General features: G+C 34.0%; 13 protein-coding genes across 13 annotated transcripts; 5 read left to right on the plus strand and 8 right to left on the minus strand.

Moving 5' to 3' along the window:
* Nucleotides 1-11: 11 nt before the first annotated feature.
* MED5 (Med5p) lies at nt 12-1,478 on the minus strand (the record flags this gene model as incomplete). Its single annotated transcript, XM_015612834.1, has 1 exon — nt 12-1,478. A coding segment is annotated over one exon (1,467 nt), but the record flags the coding sequence as incomplete, so codon positions are not given.
* Nucleotides 1,479-1,804: 326 nt separating this feature from the next.
* On the minus strand, nt 1,805-2,830 carry AC631_04006 (uncharacterized protein; the record flags this gene model as incomplete). Its single annotated transcript, XM_015612835.1, has 1 exon — nt 1,805-2,830. The coding sequence occupies one exon, from the start codon at nt 2,828-2,830 to the stop codon at nt 1,805-1,807; it is 1,026 nt and encodes a 341-aa protein (XP_015466316.1).
* Nucleotides 2,831-3,336: 506 nt separating this feature from the next.
* PEX14 (Pex14p) lies at nt 3,337-4,572 on the minus strand (the record flags this gene model as incomplete). The annotated part of the gene is made up of 1 exon (XM_015612836.1): nt 3,337-4,572. The coding sequence occupies one exon, from the start codon at nt 4,570-4,572 to the stop codon at nt 3,337-3,339; it is 1,236 nt and encodes a 411-aa protein (XP_015466317.1).
* Nucleotides 4,573-4,764: 192 nt separating this feature from the next.
* On the minus strand, nt 4,765-5,784 carry AC631_04008 (uncharacterized protein; the record flags this gene model as incomplete). Its single annotated transcript, XM_015612837.1, has 1 exon — nt 4,765-5,784. The coding sequence occupies one exon, from the start codon at nt 5,782-5,784 to the stop codon at nt 4,765-4,767; it is 1,020 nt and encodes a 339-aa protein (XP_015466318.1).
* A 311-nt stretch (nt 5,785-6,095) lies between these two features.
* On the minus strand, nt 6,096-7,274 carry CDC43 (protein geranylgeranyltransferase type I subunit; the record flags this gene model as incomplete). The annotated part of the gene is made up of 1 exon (XM_015612838.1): nt 6,096-7,274. One exon carries the CDS (start codon nt 7,272-7,274, stop codon nt 6,096-6,098), a length of 1,179 nt encoding a protein of 392 aa, XP_015466319.1.
* Nucleotides 7,275-8,740: 1,466 nt separating this feature from the next.
* PGA39 (Pga39p) lies at nt 8,741-9,190 on the plus strand (the record flags this gene model as incomplete). The annotated part of the gene is made up of 1 exon (XM_015612839.1): nt 8,741-9,190. The coding sequence occupies one exon, from the start codon at nt 8,741-8,743 to the stop codon at nt 9,188-9,190; it is 450 nt and encodes a 149-aa protein (XP_015466320.1).
* A 111-nt stretch (nt 9,191-9,301) lies between these two features.
* LYS5 (holo-[acyl-carrier-protein] synthase) lies at nt 9,302-10,276 on the minus strand (the record flags this gene model as incomplete). The annotated part of the gene is made up of 1 exon (XM_015612840.1): nt 9,302-10,276. One exon carries the CDS (start codon nt 10,274-10,276, stop codon nt 9,302-9,304), a length of 975 nt encoding a protein of 324 aa, XP_015466321.1.
* A 159-nt stretch (nt 10,277-10,435) lies between these two features.
* On the minus strand, nt 10,436-11,539 carry AC631_04012 (threonine aldolase; the record flags this gene model as incomplete). The annotated part of the gene is made up of 1 exon (XM_015612841.1): nt 10,436-11,539. One exon carries the CDS (start codon nt 11,537-11,539, stop codon nt 10,436-10,438), a length of 1,104 nt encoding a protein of 367 aa, XP_015466322.1.
* A 624-nt stretch (nt 11,540-12,163) lies between these two features.
* On the plus strand, nt 12,164-13,672 carry AC631_04013 (uncharacterized protein; the record flags this gene model as incomplete). Its single annotated transcript, XM_015612842.1, has 1 exon — nt 12,164-13,672. One exon carries the CDS (start codon nt 12,164-12,166, stop codon nt 13,670-13,672), a length of 1,509 nt encoding a protein of 502 aa, XP_015466323.1.
* A 224-nt stretch (nt 13,673-13,896) lies between these two features.
* AC631_04014 (F-box protein) lies at nt 13,897-15,993 on the plus strand (the record flags this gene model as incomplete). The annotated part of the gene is made up of 1 exon (XM_015612843.1): nt 13,897-15,993. One exon carries the CDS (start codon nt 13,897-13,899, stop codon nt 15,991-15,993), a length of 2,097 nt encoding a protein of 698 aa, XP_015466324.1.
* A 210-nt stretch (nt 15,994-16,203) lies between these two features.
* Nucleotides 16,204-16,647, minus strand: AC631_04015 (uncharacterized protein; the record flags this gene model as incomplete). Its single annotated transcript, XM_015612844.1, has 1 exon — nt 16,204-16,647. One exon carries the CDS (start codon nt 16,645-16,647, stop codon nt 16,204-16,206), a length of 444 nt encoding a protein of 147 aa, XP_015466325.1.
* A 1,483-nt stretch (nt 16,648-18,130) lies between these two features.
* On the plus strand, nt 18,131-19,582 carry MSS11 (Mss11p; the record flags this gene model as incomplete). Its single annotated transcript, XM_015612845.1, has 1 exon — nt 18,131-19,582. The coding sequence occupies one exon, from the start codon at nt 18,131-18,133 to the stop codon at nt 19,580-19,582; it is 1,452 nt and encodes a 483-aa protein (XP_015466326.1).
* Nucleotides 19,583-20,355: 773 nt separating this feature from the next.
* On the plus strand, nt 20,356-22,944 carry AC631_04017 (uncharacterized protein; the record flags this gene model as incomplete). Its single annotated transcript, XM_015612846.1, has 1 exon — nt 20,356-22,944. The coding sequence occupies one exon, from the start codon at nt 20,356-20,358 to the stop codon at nt 22,942-22,944; it is 2,589 nt and encodes an 862-aa protein (XP_015466327.1).
* Between the last annotated feature and the right edge of the window lie 36 nt (nt 22,945-22,980).

The following is a 22,980-nucleotide window of genomic DNA, read 5'->3' on the forward strand; positions in this document are numbered from 1 at the left end:
TGCTCAATTACCTGATTGATTGTTTCGCTTAGTTCCAATTGCTTACTTTCCAGGAACTCTAGTAACCCCGGTAAGGAATTTATGTATTCAATTAGCCCAGAATCTTCCAAAGTTGTGAACTCAGTGTTAATCTGCAATAATCTTTTTTCGAACTCATCTCTTATTGATGTTATTTGATTAATTTGATTAATACCATTATTCAAGCCTTGAATTGTTACTGCATTGTCAGCTTCGAATATTTTGTGATAATAACTGGCCAGAATGAGTTTGTTATATATACAACTCTTTATAAATGCCAGACGAAGGTCACATGTAGACAAACTATCCATGCTAAATTGGGTTAAAGCTTTGTTGATCGGTTCTTCAAAGGACTTAAATGCATTTGTAATTGCATCTTCCAAAGTGTCCTGTTTAAAGCTGGAATCCTCTGACCCAGTAGTAATATGCAGCGGTGTAAATTTAACGTTATTTAATAAACTGGGAAGCCTGGTGATAATAAAATTTTTCCAGTTAAACAAAACGTATTTCGATTCATTGGAGCGAATCGAAACAACAATCCCTCTGAATAAGGCACTTATTAATTCAAACGCAAGAGTATAAGGCTTTTTTAAATTGTGCAGAGAATGTGGCAAGAAATTTTGCTCAAATTGTTTCAAGAATACTTCGTTGCTAAATTTCCAATTCTTCATAATAGAGTTTAACCATAGATATCTTTTGATAATGTTTAATTGAGTTGCTTTTCTAGATTTTGGGTTTATTGAGGATATATTATTGACTAATTGTGTCGTGGTGGTACTTCTAACTGCTGAATTTTTTGTATTGTCTGAATTTTGAATCAGATCAACTTGCAAGTCATCTGCATTCAATATGGAAGAAGCATTTGACATAAAATAATTCAACAGTTTTTGTAAGTTAAATTCAGTCAAATACGACACAATGTTTATGGCTAATTGTTTGAAAGAACTTGTGTCTAAGTGAAAAGGTGCCTTTTTAATTACTGAGCACCATACCACTATTATATGAATTAACAAAGAAAGTTGAGCAGCAGAACTGCTTTGAGTCAAACTTGACACATAATTGGAAGTATACTTGAAAAAATAATTATTAAAAATTTCTTTAAAGATATCACTTGAAGGTCTTTCTATATTTGACTTTCCTAGCAAAATATTGTTTAAATCGATTAAGTATTGCGTTTGATTTTCCAAAAGTAGTTCAGGTAAAAATTTCCAGAATCTCTCTAACAGGCTTTCAGAAGATATTGCTAACGCCAAGGCATATTCTCTTATCAAGTTGCTTTCTTTTTTAGACTTAATCTTTGGATCAGATTGTAATAAGTTCAACAAATAATCATTACTTTGAATAGTCGATTTTTCCTCCAATTGGTAGTACAACGAAACAAAAACTTTGCTAGTTGATTTTCTCTTACAGCAAAGCTTTACAAGGCTATGAAGTGATATGGGTGCTGTCAGAGAAGTCATAACGCTTTTTTATCTATTTGATTTGTTAAACTAATCTTGTAATCTTTCAAATATTTTGAGAGCGCTCTCGAAAAATTTTGGCTTATTTTATCATACGAGTAAATATTAAAACATATATAATCCTATAAACAAAACCTCTATATCAAAGCAATAAATTTGAAATTGTAAGAATATTTCAATCAAAACAGTCAACACCAGCATTTACATATAAAAGCAAAAAGCAAAAACAAAAACAAAAACAAAACCAACGACATATGGACGAAAAGATGTAGCTCATAAATCTAGCACACAAAGAATTAGTTACATAGAAAAGAATCAAATTATTATCACCACATTGAACCACCAAAATTATTTTGAATTGAAATTTTACTTTCAGACTTTGAGTCTAGATTTCCTAAATTTGAAGGTGCCATAGTAGAAGGATTGGCACCCCAAATTGAAGAATGATTAATAGCATTAGTATTAGAGCTATTAGGGCCATTAGTTGCCCAGTTGTTTGAAATATTGTTAACACTTGGTAATAAGGATGGTGACTCTAAGAAATTAGTTGTGACAGGATTATTGGAATTAGCCGAATTTACCACACTTGCTCCTGAATTTGAAGTGGACAAAAATAATCTTGGTGGGGAATTGTTACTAGCCTTACTAGAATCTGCAGTAGTTTGTGGTCCCAATGAAGTTGGTGAGTTGGGTTTAATTTTGCTATTATCAGCCATAGGATCAAAAATAAAACCAGGCATTGGAGGTTGAGATAGGTTTTGGATTTGAGGTTGGATATGTGATTGGAGCGACGGAGTTTGCAACTCAATAGCTGACAGCTGACGGAGTGGCGCAGATGTAGGGGTGACTGAATTGTTACTTCCGTTTGATGTTATGAAATTCTGAAAATCATATGGTAATGGAGCATTATTTTCTGACAACAATGACGAGGACGAGGATAATTCACCTTGATCTTTGTTGAATCCCATCTGAGTATGGAACATATATGGATTGATATCTTTATATTGCAGTTGCTGCTGTTGTTGTTGCTGTTGCTGTTGTTGTTGTTGCTGTTGTTGCTGAAGCATATAATTTTGCTGTTGTTGTTGAACAGCAGCAGCAGCGGCTACAGCAGCTAATGCATATTTATTTTGCAGATTTTGATTATGTGAATGACTGGTATTATTACCATTATTATTATTGTAACCAGAGCGATGAACGTTGGCATATTGATTTGAGTTCAACAGCTTTTTGGAATCATCTAAAATAGCCCTATCAATAACTTCTAATTGACTATTGAAAGGAACCAATTCCAATTTTCTCTTAGTATAACCGGAAGCCGTACTGGACCTTATCGCTGTAGATGACGACATGTAATGCACTATTTTTTACTATTGGACTCTCGTTCAAATGAAAACCTTTAAAATGGACAAAAAGACAAAAATGCAAATACCCAAAAACCTTTTCCCTTAGAAAAGCCTATTCTATACGTTTTAGTTATAACCACACAATAAATCAAACTGACCAAATCCAAATTGAATCAAACTGAAAAAAGAACTTGAAAATGCTGTAAAAAGATAATGTGAACAAAAAGTGTTGTGAAAAGAAAATAAAGCAAAACAAAAGTAAAAAGAAAATAAATGAACAGAATTAAACGAGAGTAATATCAATAGTTATGCAGTTCAACAAGACTTACTATCTTAATCTTGCTATAGTACTTAATTGGTTCTATTTTTTTAAAGAGAAAGAAAGAATTTACTGAGTATAAATTATTGTCGATTTTTCAACGCGCCAAATCTTTCGGTATTAAGAATCTACACGTGAGAATGTAAAGTATATATATCAAATATAACTATAATATTAGACAGAGAAGCTATACTTAGACAGAAGCATTGGATTGCCATGAAGGAATATTGTCTGGTGGATTTGATTCTGACTTAGAACCAGAATTAGTATTGGAATTTAATTGCCAAGAAGGAACACCTACGTTTGCAAGACTAGTTTTAACAACATTATCATTGGTGCCCGGATCAGTATGCGGTTTATACTCCGAATTAGGCGGTAAGTTATCTTCGTTTTCATTCTGTTTCTTTTTCTCTTCCTCTTCTTCTTGCTGTTTATGCTTTAATTGCCATTCAGGTATACCAGATGCAAATACGCCCTTAGGGGACGTCGAAGCTTTAGAAGGCTCACCTGCAGTACTATCAGGAGATGGAGCAGAGCTTGCAGATACATATTCAGCTGTATGTGTACTATTGGATGCATTAGGTTTATTGGCACCATTAGAGCTTGCTGCTTTCGCTTTCTTTAAGATCTCCGACGCAGACGGGATTGAGGATACAGGGGCAATTTTTCTTGATGGTCCGGTAGCATCGCTCGAGGCAGACTTTTCAGCTCTTACCTTAATCAATTGCTTCAAAGACGTCAATTCTTCGGCAATATCTTTCAACTCGTCTCGGATATTTTCTTTCGTCAGCAGCATATTCTTTTCAATGCTGTTTTTCAAATTGTCTATTTCTAATTTCATCAACCGCAAATCATCATCAAATTTCAACTTGTCCTTGTTGTATTTAGAAAGGAAATCATTGACATTTTCAATGACAATATCAATTTCTTTTAATTTTGATTCGTTCGATTCCTTAATCTCGTTCTGTTCCATAGACATCTGCTCTAATAACTTGTCTATCTTAATAAATTCTTCATCAATCTTGGCCTTATCATCATCTATCGATTTCTGTGTAGGTGGAATAATGCTTGGTATCAAATATTTTGAAACAACTTGATACAACCCATAAGTTACCCCAGCTGTAGCCGTAGCCATGATAAAGTAATCTTGCCATGTTCTTTCTGGAACCTGAGGCGCTGCTACATTGTAATAATCAATAGGTGGCTGAGATTGTAATGATTGTTGATGTGGTGGTTGCGTCACTTGTTGTTGATTACCTGTTTGTTGGTTTGAGGAACTTTGTCCATTAGCTCGCTTCAACGCTTCCTCGATTTCTTGTTCATTAAGCCCTTTTGATTCCAAAAACTCAATTTTTTTGTTCAAAGGAGAAGATGACACATTAGCATCTTTTAAAAAGCTGACTGCACTGTTAATTAATTCGTTGTTCATCACCCTTATTAAGAAACAATATATTAGAGTTATACGTTGATAATCTTTAGAACTGAATTTTTGAAGTCATTAATATGAGCGGGGGGTGCGACTCATTAAAAAAAGGTTCCGAGGCTTCATATTTGTTACTGTAAGCGCACAGGATGAATAGCTGGTATGCTTATAAATTATAGAATCAATATATACAAGGAATTATACAAGTTTTTTGTCAGATTTGGTTATAATAACTTGGGCAAAATTAGATTTAATTAATTCTTCATAAATGCACCAACTTATACCAGATGAAAGACCCTTTCTTCCAAATCTTAACGACAAACCTCTAAAAAGGTTCTTGACACCACCTTCTTCTCTCATTAAATCTTTAGTGGCAGACCATAAAGTCATCTTCTTGGAAGCTACAATAGAAGACAATTGAAGTCTTGTTTTTATAGCATCGAACGGAGCGGTAATGGTGGTAGATACCGAGGCCGCTAAGATAGCAGCACTGGTATTTATAATGGTTGACCTTGTAATGGGGCCATTTTCGTTTTCATTTATTGGAGGCACTATCTTCGTCAAGATATCATTCTTGAAAGACTCGTAGAATAAAACATACAAGCCAGCGTACGGACAATCTCTGGCTAAAGTAGCGAGTGAACCCTTGAAGAAATTCTTCAACGATCCTTTACCTTTTTGATTACCATCTAGATAAATATTTTCAAAACCCTCGTACATAGAATTGTAGTTATATATGTTGGATTCATATCTTGTCTTAACTATCGTTATGGGCATGGTAATAATACCTACTATGGCTCTAACAATAAAACCAGTAGCCAAATTTTCGACCGGGGACAATTTGGGCAATACACTTGTATCTGATACATTATCTGAACCCACCTTATAGTTTGATATTCCACTTCTAGCAGATGACAATATTGTGAAATAAAGGCCGGCTCCAACAGATGTCCTCAAAGTAGAAGGCAAAGCACCTCTCCACAAGTCCTTGATATGAGTCAACTTTTTTAATTCTTTAGATATAGTTGTCCTATATTTCAAATTAGACCGCTGTTGCTGTTGTAGTCTCGTTTTTAACAAATCAAATGGTTGCAACGAAATGGCAGATATTAATCCAGCAACTGCTCCCGATATTAAATGTGTCGAAGTCTTTGGGGGCAATTGCTGTTGTGGAGCTTCCGGTGAAGCATCTGATACTTCGGAAACATCGGAAACCATTAGGAAAGGTTGTAGACGTTATATTGGGATTGGAACAAACTGGAATCTGTGCAAGGATCGAACGTAAATTTAATTTACTTGTGGGTTCGACGAGGTCAATGAAGTCACTTGAATATTATTCGAGAAAAAAATGAATACTATTATACCCTTCTAATCAACAAAAAAAGTATACAGATGTTCTAATTGTTTCTATATCTAATTGTAAAGATGTCTAGAGTAATAGGAATAGAAATAAGTTCGTTGATTGATATTATGCTACTTTTCACTAAGCCAACTATATACAGGATATGCTATTTTATTACCAGAGTATACTAGAATTGAATATGGGAGTTGAAGAACTCTCTCAGTCTTTTAGTAATGACTAATGCTTCGTCGATCTCCTGTATACATTCCTCTCCCCTATAATTATACTTCTGAAAGGATTTATATAATGATAACGAAGATAATCCAAGGAATGAATGAAAAGGGTCAGGAAATGATTCGCAATCTTTTCCAAAACCACCCAATAATGAGTTCTGAGTTTCATTCAATAAATATTGAATCGATTGTTTGGTGTTAATTAGATGTAATCCGTTAGAATCCAATAGTTTCAAACTAGCTGAGCACCACCATGAATAACAAGTATCACTGAATTTATTTTCTCTCCCGTTGAAGCCACCTGTATCTTCTTCCACCCAGTATGCATAAGAAAGTTCTTTATACACTGGAGATGAGTAATCAACTTGTCTATGTACAAGCCAATTCCTGGTTATATCAACCCACAGAGCGTGTTTGGTAAAGTCATATTCCAACAATCTTAAAGTAGCAATACCACAGAAGGTTAATCCCGAATGTGATTCTGTGAATTTATTTGAACTAAAGCCACCATTAAAGTTAACCTGCTTTAGGACAAAACTAATTAAATCTTGCTCATTAATGTCATTTATCCTATCGCTTACCGGTAATTCATCATATTTACATAGTTTCCTAATACCAGCCGCAATATAACAATGCCTCAAGTCAATTTCGCCAAATGGATCACTGTTTTTATCTAAAACAGGCTTAAATGCTCCCTTATTTGGCCCACTAGTAACCTGACATTTGCTTACAAATTTCATTATTTTGTGCCTATCTAGCTCCTTGGAATAGTCCGATTCTAAAGCTAATAAATTGACCAATGCAAAAAATGTAGCGGATAAGTTGGGCAAGTCATAATTCTTTTCTCTGGTAGTTAGTTTGAATGTTTGGCTCGGTCTGAACGATTGAATTTCTCCCGATGGATCTACAATCTGATGTGCATACACATGTGCAGCATAATCTTTCTTTTCAATTTCAGTCAAGTCTAATTTACCTAGTATGTCCAATCCATGTAAACAAAAATATATTATCGATAATCGATTTGAATCTTCTGATTGTGCTTTAGATGGCAACGATTGCATACATAGGCGAAAATATTTCTCATGCTTTTCAACCAATAAAGGACCTATCCCTCCATCTTCTATGATATTCATATTAATTCTTTGCTAGTAAGTTCTGTTCAGAAAGATAGGCCATTTTCGACAAGATTCTAAAAAGTGGTGCACTAACCGCGACAGAATTGTAAGCCATTTTGCAATAATTTTTACTAAAAAGCCTGGCTAGATATACACAAGGCTATCGCTAATTAACCTCTTTCGGTATATGTCGGCATTCTGGGATTTCAAAATTGGTATTTTCTACGTGAAAGAAAAACGTATATCTAATATTGGCTATGTTATTTTAGTTCAAAGCCGATTTACTTACAGCCTCAACGTAGTACAAATACATGGCTCATGAGACCTTTGTAATGGCTTAGATATTTGGACTTATATAAATATAAGAGATATAATTTGGCAACTAGTAGTGTGATATATGTCTACATTCTCTTTACTAATACAATTGTTTCCAATAAGGTGAATATATCGTCATTAGTAGCTGCTTTTAATCTTTGTCAATTCAAGTCACGTTTTCAATGAAGCTTTTAAATACATTTTGCATACTTCCGGCTATTACGTTAGTGATGGGCTATAGTACTAACTCATCTTCCAATGTTACTTTTCGTTCGAATCTGTCACTGTCTTCAACTCAATCCTCGTCAATATTGACTTCGTTTATCCAGAAGTCAGGAGATGTCACTTCTACTGGTGAAGCGCATTATATCAACGTCAATCACCTTGGCTTGGTGGGTGGCATTATTGCTGCCGTGGGGTCAGTGCTCGTATAGAGCGATATTTCATTCCTTGACGCTAAGTAGTAATGACTTTATTGCCAGAAATGTTTCGGTATTAACTATAGAGTCTATTACGTTGCTGGTCGAACTGGTATCACCTTAATCCAACATTTGGAACACTGATAGCATGCCACTGCGGCTGAAACTTGATTATTATTAAAAAAAATTACTATATTAGAATAATAGTGCTGTCATTGTGTCATCAAGGTTATATGGGTGCCAAAAACTCACGTTTAGGGGTTGCGATACTATATATGAACAAATGCACCCACGCGGATGAAAATAGGTTGCGAAAAACTACGAATACATAAAAACATGAGCAGGAAACGTGCTCTTGGTTGCATACTAACCATTTCATTCTGATTTATTCTGTTATAGTGTCTATATTATCTTACCAATTGAGCATAAACACGTTGTTTATGGCTTGGTTATAAGGTTTACCGAAAGTGCATTATCAAAGACCTGTTTGTCTAAGCCATTAGTTAATCTTGAGTTGTGGACTAGGAATTTCTAACAATAAACTAATGTTGCTAATGTGTGGTTCAGGGCGGTTGTTCGGTATATTAGTTTTAAACTGGTATTTATCACTGGAAATAGCAACATTGGGGATATATGTGAACCAGCTACGCATGGAAACCAAATGGTATAAATAGGAACTGAATTATCAACTAAAATTAAAATCAAACTTATTTGTAGCATTGAATTTATAACACCAAAAACTACTTAATAATGAGAGCCTCAACCTTAGCCGTCCTTTTAACTGTTGCCGCATCAGTCAACGCTAAATTCGCTGTTCCTGATGTAGCAAAGTTAGTTGCCAGAGCCGAATCTTCCTCAGACTCCAGTGAGTCCGACTCATCTAGCTCCTCAGATGCTTCTTCATCTTCTGATGACTCAAGTTCTTCAGGATCATCTGGAGCTGGATCTTCATCTGAATCTTCCGGATCCGCTTCCGAATCTTCAGGATCTTCAGGATCATCAGGATCCTCCGGATCTTCATCTTCTGACGATTCTTCTTCCTCAGGATCTAGTGCAGGATCTGGATCTTCAGGATCTTCAGACTCCTCTTCCAGCTCAGACTCCAGTTCTAGCGCTGACAGTGCTGCCGTTGGTTTAAGCCATGCCGCAGGTTACGGTTTCGTTGCTGCTGCTGTTGTTGTTGGTGGTTTATTAATCTAAGTATTTTAGCCCCATATTATTTATGTTCTATGACTTTGTTACTATATTTGTATAAGTATGCAATATATTATTTGTTTAGTTAGAATCTGTAGTCGAAAATTACCGACAAAATTAAATATCAGATAAGACTTCGAAGAAATTGACATTGAAGTTTTTTGAAAATGATTTGTCATCTCTATAGTAGTGCTGGTTTATAACTGACACAATTACTGGTAACTTTTCACTCGTAGAATTAGCCAATACCCCTGAATAACAATTGAAATCTCGAGATGACAATTCAAGTAGAAATGGATTTTTCTCATCAAATAATTTACATACACTCACGTCTATATCTCTTTTCCAATCTATTTCGAACTTCGAAACTAGGGAGTCGCTATCACAACTGCAAATGGTGTTATCATCAATCATCGACTTATTCAAGAAAAAGCAGAACTTTGATAGATCAATATTCAATCCACTACCCAACAATTTGGTGAAAGCCTCTTTTAGAGTCCATAATTGGTTGAATATTATATATCTAAATGAAACGTTTTTAATTTCAAGCAACTGTTGTATCTCTGTTGGATCAAATATTGGTTTAAATTCTTCAAGAAAATTTGTTGACGATATTGCTTGTCTTGAATGAGATAAATCAATTCCGATAGGCCCTGGCGCATTCAACTCAACAACTATACTCAATATATCATTTGACGAACTCGAGTTAAATTGGAATTTATACAATTCTTGCTGCATTAAGTATGGTTTCCCAAATTCATTGTACGAAAAATTCAAGTCCTTCCACGGTTGAAATTCACCATTTGCATCATATATATAGATAATGTAATTCAAAACCAACTTAAAAAACAATCTACTAATTAATTGCTTATTTCGATTATCTACATTCTTCTGACATCTTACTGTTAATTGATCCTTTAAATTTAAAAGTCTCAAGCTCGTCTCGAAGTAAAAATCATCATTTAAATAATCAACCAACTCCGTTGTGGTAATATTAGTAGTAAACAATAATACATGATGTTCTTTAATATGATTAGAAGTTACCGTAAGCCTTTCAAATTCCAGCAATATTTTGTTATGTTTGATAGCCATCGAAATAGAGTAAACATTTGCTCGTTTTCTCAAGTACAATTTGGATGCTATTTATTTCGCAGTTAAGATATGAAATTAGGTTAATACATAATTATTAAATTATAGACTACAAGGTACCAGATGCATCTAGAAAATATTATTGCCCTATTTGATTAAACTTCATTTAGACAGGTAATAGGCAGAATATGATTTACCAGTGTAAGGGTTTTTTTGTGCATCCTTATAACATTCTAACACCACTCTTTTGCATTTTTCAAAACTTTCGTCAGATATCTGGTAGTGAAAAGCTACCCTGCTAGCATATAGTTTAATGTCATTTTCTTTCAGTAATTTAATTAAAACATCAGAACTCATTTTGTTCTTAGGAAAGTCAATAAAAACAAAATTTGTTTCAACAGGATGTTCTAATGCAATTCCGTTTTCTTTACACAAATTTCCTAGTTCTTGAGCCATTTCATGGGTCCTTTGTAGCTTTCCAAAGTTTTCATCAATAGCAGTTATAGCCATAGTAGCCAAAAGACCTGATTGCCTAATTCCCCCACCATTTTGCTTCTTGAAGTGATTGGCCTTCTTCACAAAATCCTTATCCGCAACTAAAACTGTTCCAATTGGCGCCCCCAAAGTCTTCGAAAGACATAAAGAAACAGAGTCGAAATAGGAACAGTACTCTTTCAAAGAAATTCCTGTGGCAGCAGATGCATTCCATAATCTAGCACCATCCAAGTGAAGCTTGACGTCATTATTACTGCAAAACTCTGATATCTTTGCAATCTCTTCAATGGGGAAAAGCATTCCATGTAAAGTATTCTCCAAAGAAATTAACTTTGTTGGAGCTCCATGAATTTCTCCATCATCCGGGATGAAGTTTGGCAAAATGTCGTCTTCCAAAGTCAAATAAATACCATTTTTAGGTTTAATGGGTTGCGCCATTGCTTGAGATAATGTTGCCATTCCCCCAGCTTCATGCACGTATACATGTGCCCTATAGTCGCATAGTATACTATATGGTGGTTGCTTTAAATTAACACGCAAGCAGATCTGATTAGATAATGTTCCACTAACACAGAATAGGCCTGCCTCCTTCCCAGTCATGTCTGCAACTTTCTTTTCTAACTCAATTGTAGAGTCATCTTCGTTATAAACAGAATCCCCTAAAGTAGCCTTCGTTAGTGATGATATCATAGATAGCGTGGGGGTAGTAAATGTATCACTTCTGAACTCGTTGTGTGCTGGGCTGATGTCAGAAAAGTTAGAAAAGTCCATATTGCTCAATTAATCCTTGTATATATCTTTGCTTTTCAATGCCAACTAGATTGTAAAACGGAATTGTATTAATTCAGTTTGTTTTGTAAAGCCTAATGGGTGAGGCACGATATTCAAAGCTGCACTTTTTACCTTCCTTTTAATAACAATTTATGAGTCATTAGAAAGCTTTGAGGTACTACATATCCATAACTTCAATTTCGGTGTTGGTTTACGAAATTGATTGTTGCCTTGTAATTTGTTACATTTATAGCCTATTTTTTACACCTCGTATAATAATACGGAATAGTAGTCACCTACTACAGTTTTTTGTAGATTTACTACTTTCTCCATCAATGAATCCATAATTTCGATGACTATATTTAAAAGAAACTATGTAAACACCATAGATAGTTCGTTTAGTATTATACTATAGCTGTGTTCTTTAAGCATAGAATTGGACCAATAGTGCTGATAACGACGCAAACTTTTGCTTCGGATCTAATTCCCTAAACGGGCTTCATCCGCTTAGATGAAAAATTGTACTGTATTTGATAAGAGGACATAAATACCACTAAGAAGTCGCTATAATACAATTGATGCTTAATTCATTAAATAGTTTATTTTAAAAGCAAATTATCTATCATGTCATTACCACTTGAATACAATGTTACATTACCTGACGGCAATAAGTTTGTTCAACCTTCAGGGTTATTCATTAACAATGAATTTGTAAAAAGCAGATCAGGTAAGACAATTGATTCCATTAACCCTTCAACAGGTGAAATCAATGGGTCAGTTTATGCAGCAGATGAAGAGGATGTTGATTCTGCTGTCAAGTGTGCTAGAAATGCATTCAATACTGTGTGGAGAAAGACTACGGGTGTTGAGAGAGGAGATTTACTCAATAAGTTCGCACAGGTCTTACTAGAACAGAGAGACTTAATTGGTTCCATTGAGGCCTGGGATTCAGGAAAGACAAAAGAACAGAATGCCGTGTATGATATTGACGAATGTATCAATTGTTTTAAGTATTTTGCAGGATGGGCCGATAAAATTCAAGGTAAGGTGATCCAGAATGATCCAAAAAAGTTGGCATACACAGTCCACGAGCCATTTGGAGTGTGTGGGCAGATTATTCCTTGGAACTATCCTTTGGCTATGGCTGCATGGAAACTAGCTCCTGCATTGGCTGCTGGTAATGTCGTGGTTTTGAAATCGTCCGAAGTGACCCCCTTATCCATTTTGTATTTGGCAAAGATTTTCAAAGATGTAGGCTTTCCACCCGGTGTTGTTAATATTTTATCTGGATATGGAGCAACATGTGGAAAGGCATTGGCTACTCATTTAGATGTCGATAAAATAGCTTTCACTGGGTCAACTGCTACTGGAAAGTTGATTCAGCAAATGGCTTCTTCTAATTTAAAGGCTGTGACTTTAGAATGCGGCGGGAAATCTCCATTGATTGTGAGACAAGATGCTGATTTGGACCAGGCTGTTAAATGGGCAGCCATAGGTATCATGAGTAACCAAGGCCAAATTTGTACGTCAACTTCCAGAATCTATGTTCACGAATCTGTTTATGAGAAATTTATAACATTATATGCTAAACATGTAAAAGAAGAATATATTCAGGGTGATATGTTCGAGAAAGATGCAATCGTTGGTCCACAGGTATCCAGACAACAGTTTGACAAAGTTTTATCATATATTGATATCGGAAAGAAAGAAGGGGCTAGAGTTGTCTTAGGTGGTGAAAAAAATACCGATGGAAACATGTCGAAAGGATTTTTCATTAGACCAACTATCTTTGCTGATGTTAAACCAGATATGAGAATTGTCAACGAAGAAATATTTGGTCCAGTTGTAACCTGCGGAAGATTTGCGTCTGACGAAGAAGCTATCAAATACGCCAACCAAACGGAATATGGATTAGGAGCAGCAATATTTACCTCGGATATAACGAAGGCACATGAAATGGCAAGTGATATTCAGGCTGGTATGGTTTGGATAAATTCTTCTAATGATTCAGACTGTCATGTTCCTTTTGGTGGGGTGAAAATGAGTGGGGTTGGTAGAGAGTTAGGTGAATATGGTTTATCTATGTATACCCAAGCTAAAGCTATCCACGTTAATTTAGGTACAAAGTTATAGTAAGCTTTATATTTTCTGTTTTATGTAGTTTAAAATATACAACACGTATAACTGGCAATTATTCAGTTTTTACTTGCTTTATCCGAAGTTGCAGCCATTACTAAATTGAGTCGTGTACCCTCAATTAATTGTAAGCATAGTTAAGATTGCCCCAACTAGATCAAAGTCTTTTTATTAACTACACTGAAATCGAGCTATATATAAGGAGATTACAGTTATGAAGAATGACAAGCCATTCAAATCCAGTAGTAACGGTATCTCCGATTAAGTATCCTATATTGACGTTGGAACCGCAGGGACAATATCAAAATTCATATTATGGTAGGTTATGCAATAAGCAGTCTAATCAACCAAATGATTCAATATTGAAAAAGTTGCCGTCAAACTTGGTATCAGAAATATTTCAGCATGTAGATCAATTTGATTTGGTAAATTTACTGCTGACATGTACGGATTTTTATGCTATTGCTATCGAAAGGTTATACAAACGAGTTACGGTTATATTGAATGCAGAATATCCAACAAGGTACAACAAAAATTCAAAGCTGTTTATCAGGGAAAATGGAATAAAGTATATGGACTCAGCGTTAATCGTATCTATAGAAAAATTGTTAACATTCATAAAAATACTTCATGTGAATCCATACCTCATACAGAAAGTCAAATTCTTCGTTTTCGATAAATGTTATTCTGATAACCTATTGAAGCAAGGACAAGACCTTAGTCTTATACAGTCGGAGATAATTGAGTTTTTTGGAAAGAATTCGTACGAAATGAATTTCTTACACATTACTTTCGTGGACTTCGTTACAGGCATAGAAAAATTAACGAAGTTCTTAAGTCACGAAAACATTAGAAATAAAATATTTAAATTATTTGTGACAAGCTATAAGGATCTATATTTGCCAGTAGTACCTCAAGGCTTGACAAATTTGTTTCTTATGTTAGACGAGGTTGAATTAATGAGTATTGATAAATTTGATTTATTGAATCCACCTTATGATGTTTTCAATTCAATATTCACGTTAACTTGCAGTACCAATAACCAATTTGGTTTAGAGATATTAAGAAAAATACATCTAGTGAACAATGATGATGAAGATTCAAAACTAAAGTTAAAGGGATTAACTGTTTTTCATTGTCATAATGAAAGTATAACTTCGGATGAAAATGACGTATTCAACTCGATTAGCAACAATAACAAGCATGATTTAGAATATCAAAATTATGTCCAAAGTTTGGACAAGAGCTTACTGTTTAAGGTAATTTCGGATAAGATTAATTTGACTTATCTTACTCACCTATACTTGAAAATAGATTGCATTGAACGTAGAAATTATAATTGTAATTGCTTTTCGAAGTTCTTTAAAGATTTGGCAGCTTATCTGGTTTCAAAAAGGGGTTTACCAAATTTGATAAGCTTTGAATTAGAGTTGTTTCCAAATCTAGAATGGCTAAGACCTCATCAGATTTTAGAAAATATTCTAACACCATTAGGAGTTTTTGTTAAGACTTTAAGTAACCTATCTAGGTTGACAATTGATTTTTCAACTCCTGGATTTAAGATGTTTGATAGTGGTATGGGCATGTCCAGCTTAGTATTAAATAAACTAAATGAAAGACTAATGGAAGCATTCTTTCTTTGCTTCTTCACATCCAACCAACTGAGAATTATTTCTAATTTGAGAACTTTACAACTACCTGACTTTTTAACATCCTTTATTTACTACAAACCGGCATTTTACGAATCATTGTTACATACCTGTCAATGTTGGGGTTGTTCTCTAGTGTTAGATAAGTTAAGTGATTTGTTTTTCCCATTGAATGAAGATGCGGAGATTCAAGAAATGAATGATGAAGCTACTTTCTATATTTTGATTGGGTTCATTTTGGGTAAACTCCAGGCTGACAGAGAAGTATGTATTCCTATAAAGCAGACAACATTTAATTACAAAAATTACCCAATTTATAAAGGGCAACCTCATACATTACACAACCATTTTCATCGGGGGGAAAATAGTTGTAAATGCAACATAAAGGAAGATATTAATGGAGAAAGTAAGTTGAATATTGATAACCTAGTTACTACATACATTATTCATCAGTTGAAGCCAATTTTGCAATATTTATCTATGATATTCTTTAAATTGGATAATTTGATGATTCATGGAATTTATTATGAATACGACCAGAGTACACGTAGGTTGAAACCAATATTTGATGACGAGCAATACCCCCCTGAGTTTTTGGAGGAAAGAGCAAAAGAAATTAAAAGTGGCAAAATACCAGACTTACCATTCGGATATTTCAGGAAGGGATGAGCATTTGTTAGCATATAAATTCAAAAGTAATAACAGGACGTTACGGATACGGGTAAATAGGTAAGGAAAATATAAATTAAATAGCATAAATAAACTTACAATATATTAAAATGCAACCACTTGTATGCGTAAGTATGAGATGACGGCTATGTTTTACAATTATTATTATAATTATTTTGGCTAGCATTTCAAAACTTGCAGATACTCAAACTAATTAGCTTTCATCATCGAAGTTAAGACCTTCAAAAGTAAAAATAATTCTTCTAAACTATTCACCCTAATAACATCTTTCAGTGATATGCTTTGATAGATATCCAACAAAGTACTAAGCTGAATCTCAAAATTATCTAAGCTAAGAATGTACTTAGCTAACAAATCATCTACATTAGACTTGCCATTTAAAATTTGAATATGCTTATATCCCGGGATCTGTAAATTTCTGCAACTTTCACCTGTTATAATATACTTCGTTTCTTTGACAGACCGATTTTTCATCAAGGTATTACAAAACTCACTTATTAACAAGTTATTCATCTTACATTGATACTCTAGACTGTAAATATTCTCAAACGATCTATAATCTTGGAAATGTGACAAATTAAGCGACTCAGGCTTTTTCAAATCAAATAAGTAGGTATATTGAATGTCTGCCATGTCTATATTAAAATTCAACCATTCTGCATTCATAAGTACACCAATTGAAACAAGGCCAGAATAATTACGCATCAATTGAAATATTTTCTGCAATTCATTTTGACGAAATCCTTGTTGAGCACAATGATTATAGTACTTCACCAAATAGGTGAATAAACTTTTAGAATTACTGCTAAATAAGCGATGATTTGCTATTTGGGGCACGAATGGTGAATATATATCTGTCACTAAATCTTTGAAGCGTGCTGTAGTTAAATATGGGGTAAACAAAGGAATTCCACCTAATTCTTTCTTTCTAGATTGAAAATATTGTTGTTTTAGGTGACGATAAATCTTCTCATTGTAAGCTTTGCTGATCAAATCCTGACTGATGTTGATATGTGAATTGGGTGTTAACCTATTGAAAAATTGGTGTAGCGTTAGGGGTATCGAAGGACACCCATTTATTACTGAATCATGTACTAGGAACTGTAAGCTTGATCCCCTAATGCTTTTTAAGTTCATTGCATTTTGAACTAAACCTGTTTATGTCTCCTCAAAAAAATTAATGCGACTTTCCAAATTGGTCCCCTCCTCCACAATCTTCGCTTAAATGCCACTAAAACAACCTAACTCTTGTTAATAATAAGCCTGTTATTTATAATTCGGGCATCTCGTCAAGATACACCAATCTGTTGCTTATCTTTCTCATCACTCAGGAGATCTTTCATTAACATTAACTTGTCACTATATTTTATCCGTACTTAACGTTCTACAAGAACCGTCTTCTGTTCTTCATTTGTAGACATAAACTAAATAATCGCCAGTATATACATAGTACATGCTACATTCCAAATTAAGTATATCTGAAGCATAAGTTTGGATTGTGCCTAAGGCGTGTTCTCACGTTGGGGAAACGATGAAATTCGTTAAGCAAAAGAAAAAAAAGACATAACAGGTGAAAAATATTTACACATCTTGGCTCACATTACAATATAAACTAAGTAGTAGCTTCTACTGACAGTGTTTAAACCCTTAAAATTATTGGAGAAAGATCATATATACTGTATACATCCTGTACATAGAATATTGGAAAAACTTCGATAATCTCACATCCTCCGCATCAACACTTTTTTACAATCCATTGAAAAGGTTGGTGATATCTAAAAGGAATTTAATATAGGGGTCGAGAAAATTGATATTTCAATTGATAATACCATTGATAATATAAAAGTAGCTAAGGTACTATAACGGAGTTTGACACTATTGTTACATTCTTAAGGGCCAGAAAAATATTTATTAAAGGAAAGCGTTTAGTTTAAATTCTTATTTTATAAGGCAATTATATTTCATTTGAAAGTCTCAGGTATTTATTTATAGCACCATCCACATATATTGAAGCAGGCTGAAAAAGTGTATAATTTAAATTGTACAGCACAGTAGCATGGAGTTTAATTTGTCTCCACTCGCTAATACATCAAACACAGCATCACACCAGAATTACATGCAACAACAGCAGAAGAAGCAACAGCAACAACAGCAACTGCCCTATCAGAACACGAATGGACAAAATGTTCGGAAAGCTTCAACAAAGGACGAACGGAAAAACATACCTCATAAAGGGGCTAGCAAACATATGGTAAGTGATGACTTTGCTAAGGATTCTCGCCAGCTATTACTAGCATACTTGTATGAATATTTAAGAGCTAATGGCATGGAGGAGTCAGCAAAATCGCTATTGATTGAGGGTGATGTTCCTACCAACGGGTTATCGACGAATGAAAACTACGATAATATTGATTACAAGATGTCCTTAGATCACTCAGACACATTTCTATTAGAATGGTGGTCGTCTCTCTGGACCATGCAGGCGACTGCTAATCCGAATATGAACCAGACATTGAACCAAGCTAACCCTAATATGAAGAAAAATCCAATGCCACCTCCTACGGTAAGGCAGGGGTTAAATATGAACATGGCTCAATATCAACAACAATTGAAACTACAGCAAATGAGGCTTCAGTTTCAACAACAACAAGCACATCAAGGACAACAAACACAACAAACACAACAAGCACATCAAGCACACCAAGGACAAATACAACAAGCACAACAAGCACTACAAGCACAACAAGCACAACAAGCACAACAAGCACAACAAGTACAACAACAGCAACATTTGCAATCACCGCTAATGGTAAACGGTCAACCACAGCAGCCTCAAATGCAACTTCAAAATCAAATGCCACAGCAACATCAGCAAAGACCTTTACCGCAAGCTCAGGAATTGCAACCTTCTCAATCAGGTCAAGTACAGCATAAGACCGTAAATAATGACGCCATTAATGACTATCAATTGAATTTGTTAATGATGGAGAATCAAAATAATATTCAAAAGAGACAGTTCATGCTAATGAAGCAACAGAGACAACAACAGCTGCCGCACCAGCAATCAAGCCAGCTGCCACACCAACTGCAACCAATACAGGCTAATCAAATGGAAGCCAAAACAAAAGATTTAAATGCAAATACTCTGTTAGTTTCGCAACGTCCTCTACAACCACAGCAACAATCACTTTTGCAACAACAACAACAGCAACATTTACAACAGCAATTGTTAATGATGCAGCAGCAAAATAAGGGTGTTGATGCTTATCAGACGGCTAACAATAATACAAAGAACACGATTAGTGATATAAAACCCAATTCTGCTCAAAATAATTCTATAGAAGCCACTAACGATGATCCTAATTTGACAGCACAACAGAGAAATCAATTTAACTTGCAGTATCAATTACAACAGGAACGATTAAAGTACATTCAACAACAGCAAGCGATGCTGGGTAATTTAGATATAAACGCTTCAGCTATTTTAAATTCCACATCTTTTAATAATGATTTGTCAATAGATGATGACTGGCTAAGTGGGATGGGTGCAGGCCCAGGGTTCATTTAAGTACAAGACATTTATTCACTCTTTATATTTATGTCAACATACTATCCTGCTTATAGTAATATTCTACTGCTTGTGAAGATAGGTGTAGGAGAAGCAAACCATTCGATTGAGTTGTTCCAACTCAAAATAACAATGAATATTCTTCATGGAAGCATAACCACTAAGCTTTGTGAAAAATAGATATTTCGAATATTACTAGAATGAAATCTCATATTGATTCTTGTCTAGTCGTTTGCAGGTGCTATATAGGTGCAAAGTATAGCTCGATTATGACAATTCTCTCTTTTCCAAATCGGGACATGAATTTACTCTCACCACATGATAATATGTATTCATTATGAGGGTAGAATGTATCGATTTGACAAATATGACCTCGGCCCTTAATTCATATGTATATTGGTAATTTTAAAAATTATTTTTATAAGTATATTTTTCAACTAACTTGCCCCCTAATAAAAATGATCAACATGACACATTCTTGTCAGATTGAATCACTTCATGATGTATATACTTTCAAACTTACATAGAAACCGTTTATGGTTCCATCAAAAAACGGATATACTGCATATAATATACGGAGTGCATGCTCATTTGGGGAATCAAAACAAACGTAAATAAAAGTTAATTAGATTAAACTAAACCATACTAAAAGATACCTTCTCACTTTAGTCTAAGCGTCAACAAGGTTATAATTATCATCAGAATTCGTTTTCTTTTTATACAAGAATTTATTACCTACTAAATTACGTTCGTCCATTAGATGATTCAATAGTATGAACTTTGATAGATTTAATCCTCTATCAAACTACTTCTCTAATAATGGAATAGAGGTAAGCGATTGGGGTATCGAAGAAGCTACGTCGTCGCCATCATTGTCAAATCACAACTTTAGTCAGCCTTTTCAAAATGGCCGAAGCATACATGAATTAGCATCACCTAATTTACTTAATGAGAATATAGATCATATGAAAGAAAAACCCGCTGAAGCTGATTTCATGTATTATTATATGATAAATAACATGCACAGAGTAAGTCCATCCACTGAGAATTTTCGAAAGTTTATAAAAAAGTACTTGTCATTAAATAATATTCAGAATGAATTTTGGGAAAAGTTTAAATACAATCTAATAGTATCAAGTTTATTAGACGATTCGATGATACTATCCAAAAATGAACAATCACTAAATAATTTACAATGCAGCATTAATAATCCCAATGATAACCCCAAAAAATTCGTGAAATCGTTAAATTTTGATGGCACTGAATTATATATTCTAAACAAGCAATATCAATTGAAGTTTTCAGATAAGCTATATAATTCCGAAATGCTTATTCAAACAATTTATATGATAATATTCCTTCTAAAGCAATCCTTGAAAGGCGTGAATTCAAAAATTTCGGCACAGAACAAGGTCAAGATGTTCAAAATTTTACTTATTATTTCCGTGAAAATCGTACAATTCAAAAGAATCAATTTGAAAATTCAGTCTACAAAGGTATTAAATATGTTGAATGGATTCTTAGTGAATAATTACAAAGTCAACAAAAAATTGATAATGAATTTAATTAATCTAAAAGAAATGGAAATGTTTGGATTTATGAAAAATTCGAAAATATCAAAGAACAAAGTAGTTGACCTAAAAGAGAATCTTGATAATACGTTAGATTTTTTAAATTTTAATTTGAAGAGTTCAATTATTAAATTATTACCTTTCTTGAATGGTCCTATGTTTGAAAAGTACTGCAACATAAATAATATTAATGTGTGTACATTGAATTCGAAGTACAAGGCTGACAGAACAATCGAAATTAATAATTCAAGCGAGAAGGTAACTATTGATGAGTTGACCTTTAAACTTAACAAATTCAATCAATTGAGAAAGTTTTTAGTTTGCCAATTACTAACTGTAAATGAATCACCTGTTAGAAGCTTTTATCTATTTCAAGTCTGGGATCAATTTAACATAACTGAATACGAAATCGACGAAGTCTTGCAAAATGAGTTCCTGTTTTTCGAAAAATTATTAGTGATTGAAGAATTATTTGATGAGCATACAAGTATTTTGAAAAACTTTAACTTGATATTTGAAAAATTTGAAAAAATAAATAAAGTTGAGACAAGGCAAGATGATATCAGCAATAAAGATGTATTGGAGATAAGCAATCAGACTCGCTATTCAGCTTTTGAATCTATCACTGATACTAATATGAATAATTTGATTAACAAACTAACTAATATTACTACAAATTTAACGTATTTCAAGAAATATAATCAATCAATATCATCTATAACTAATATTGACGAAATGAATGAAAAGCTAATGATATTCAAACAGTTCGGTGATGAATTGAATTCAATTAAAGAACTATACCAAGTAAACTTTGGTGAATTAAACAACGAATTTTATATTAAATCAAATGACTTATCATCAATGAAAAGTTCACCAAGATCGTCTGTATCTTCTTCCAAGAGAAACTCTAATTCTAATGGAGAATTTAATTTGAAATCTTTTCATACCGTCAATTCTAATTCCGCTAAGAAGAGGTTCTCTTTGCCGATGAATCAGTCACTATCTTCTATTCCCAGTCCAACTATACAACAATCAACATATTCTGATTCGAATTTGCCTTCTCGATCATCAAATAGTAAGGCTAATGGACCAGATACACAATACAAACGATTATCTACTGGTCTTCAATTAGGCTTATTAACAGTATTTGAAGAGCCGGGCCATAAAGCCAGAACGGCCAACAGTAGGTTCTCGTCTGATTTAAACCCCCCCTCAATACAGGGTAATGGAAATACTAATGATAAGATGAATGGACCAGTTTGTTATGATGACAACTACATGAACATGCTTCCATCCGCCAATTACAACGAAACATTTAACCAAGCAGCGCTAGATTCTCTATCAAATAACTTGAGCCATAAAAGGCTCCTTAATACGCTCAAACGCTCCTCTAATAACAGGTATTCTCTAAATTCAATGAACTCAAATATTAGTGGATTATCGGAGTTATTAAGTTCAACTCAAATCACGACTTATGACGATGACCATGATGAAAGCATCGATGATGGAGCTGGAGCAGAAAAGCAGAGTCTCTCTAAGGAAGATTTAAAATTAAAATTAGAAGAAAGCTTTAACAGAATTTATAATTTAGAACATGAGAATGAAAGCTTGAAATTAAAATCACTGGTTGATAATACATTAAGCGACAATACAAATGATCTTAATTCTAACACTAATATCAATACTAATACTATTACTAAAACCAATGATACGTTCAACAATGGAAACCAAAATAATAAAGCATTTTTGAGTGAACTAGAGAATTCTTTGAGTGCAAAAGTAGATACATAGAAATTTTTACATTTATTTATTACTTTACATGTCACC

The sequence above is a fragment of the Debaryomyces fabryi genome, assembly GCF_001447935.2.
Source record: "Debaryomyces fabryi strain CBS 789 chromosome Unknown contig00097, whole genome shotgun sequence".
Taxonomy (NCBI): Eukaryota; Fungi; Ascomycota; class Pichiomycetes; order Serinales; family Debaryomycetaceae; genus Debaryomyces; species Debaryomyces fabryi.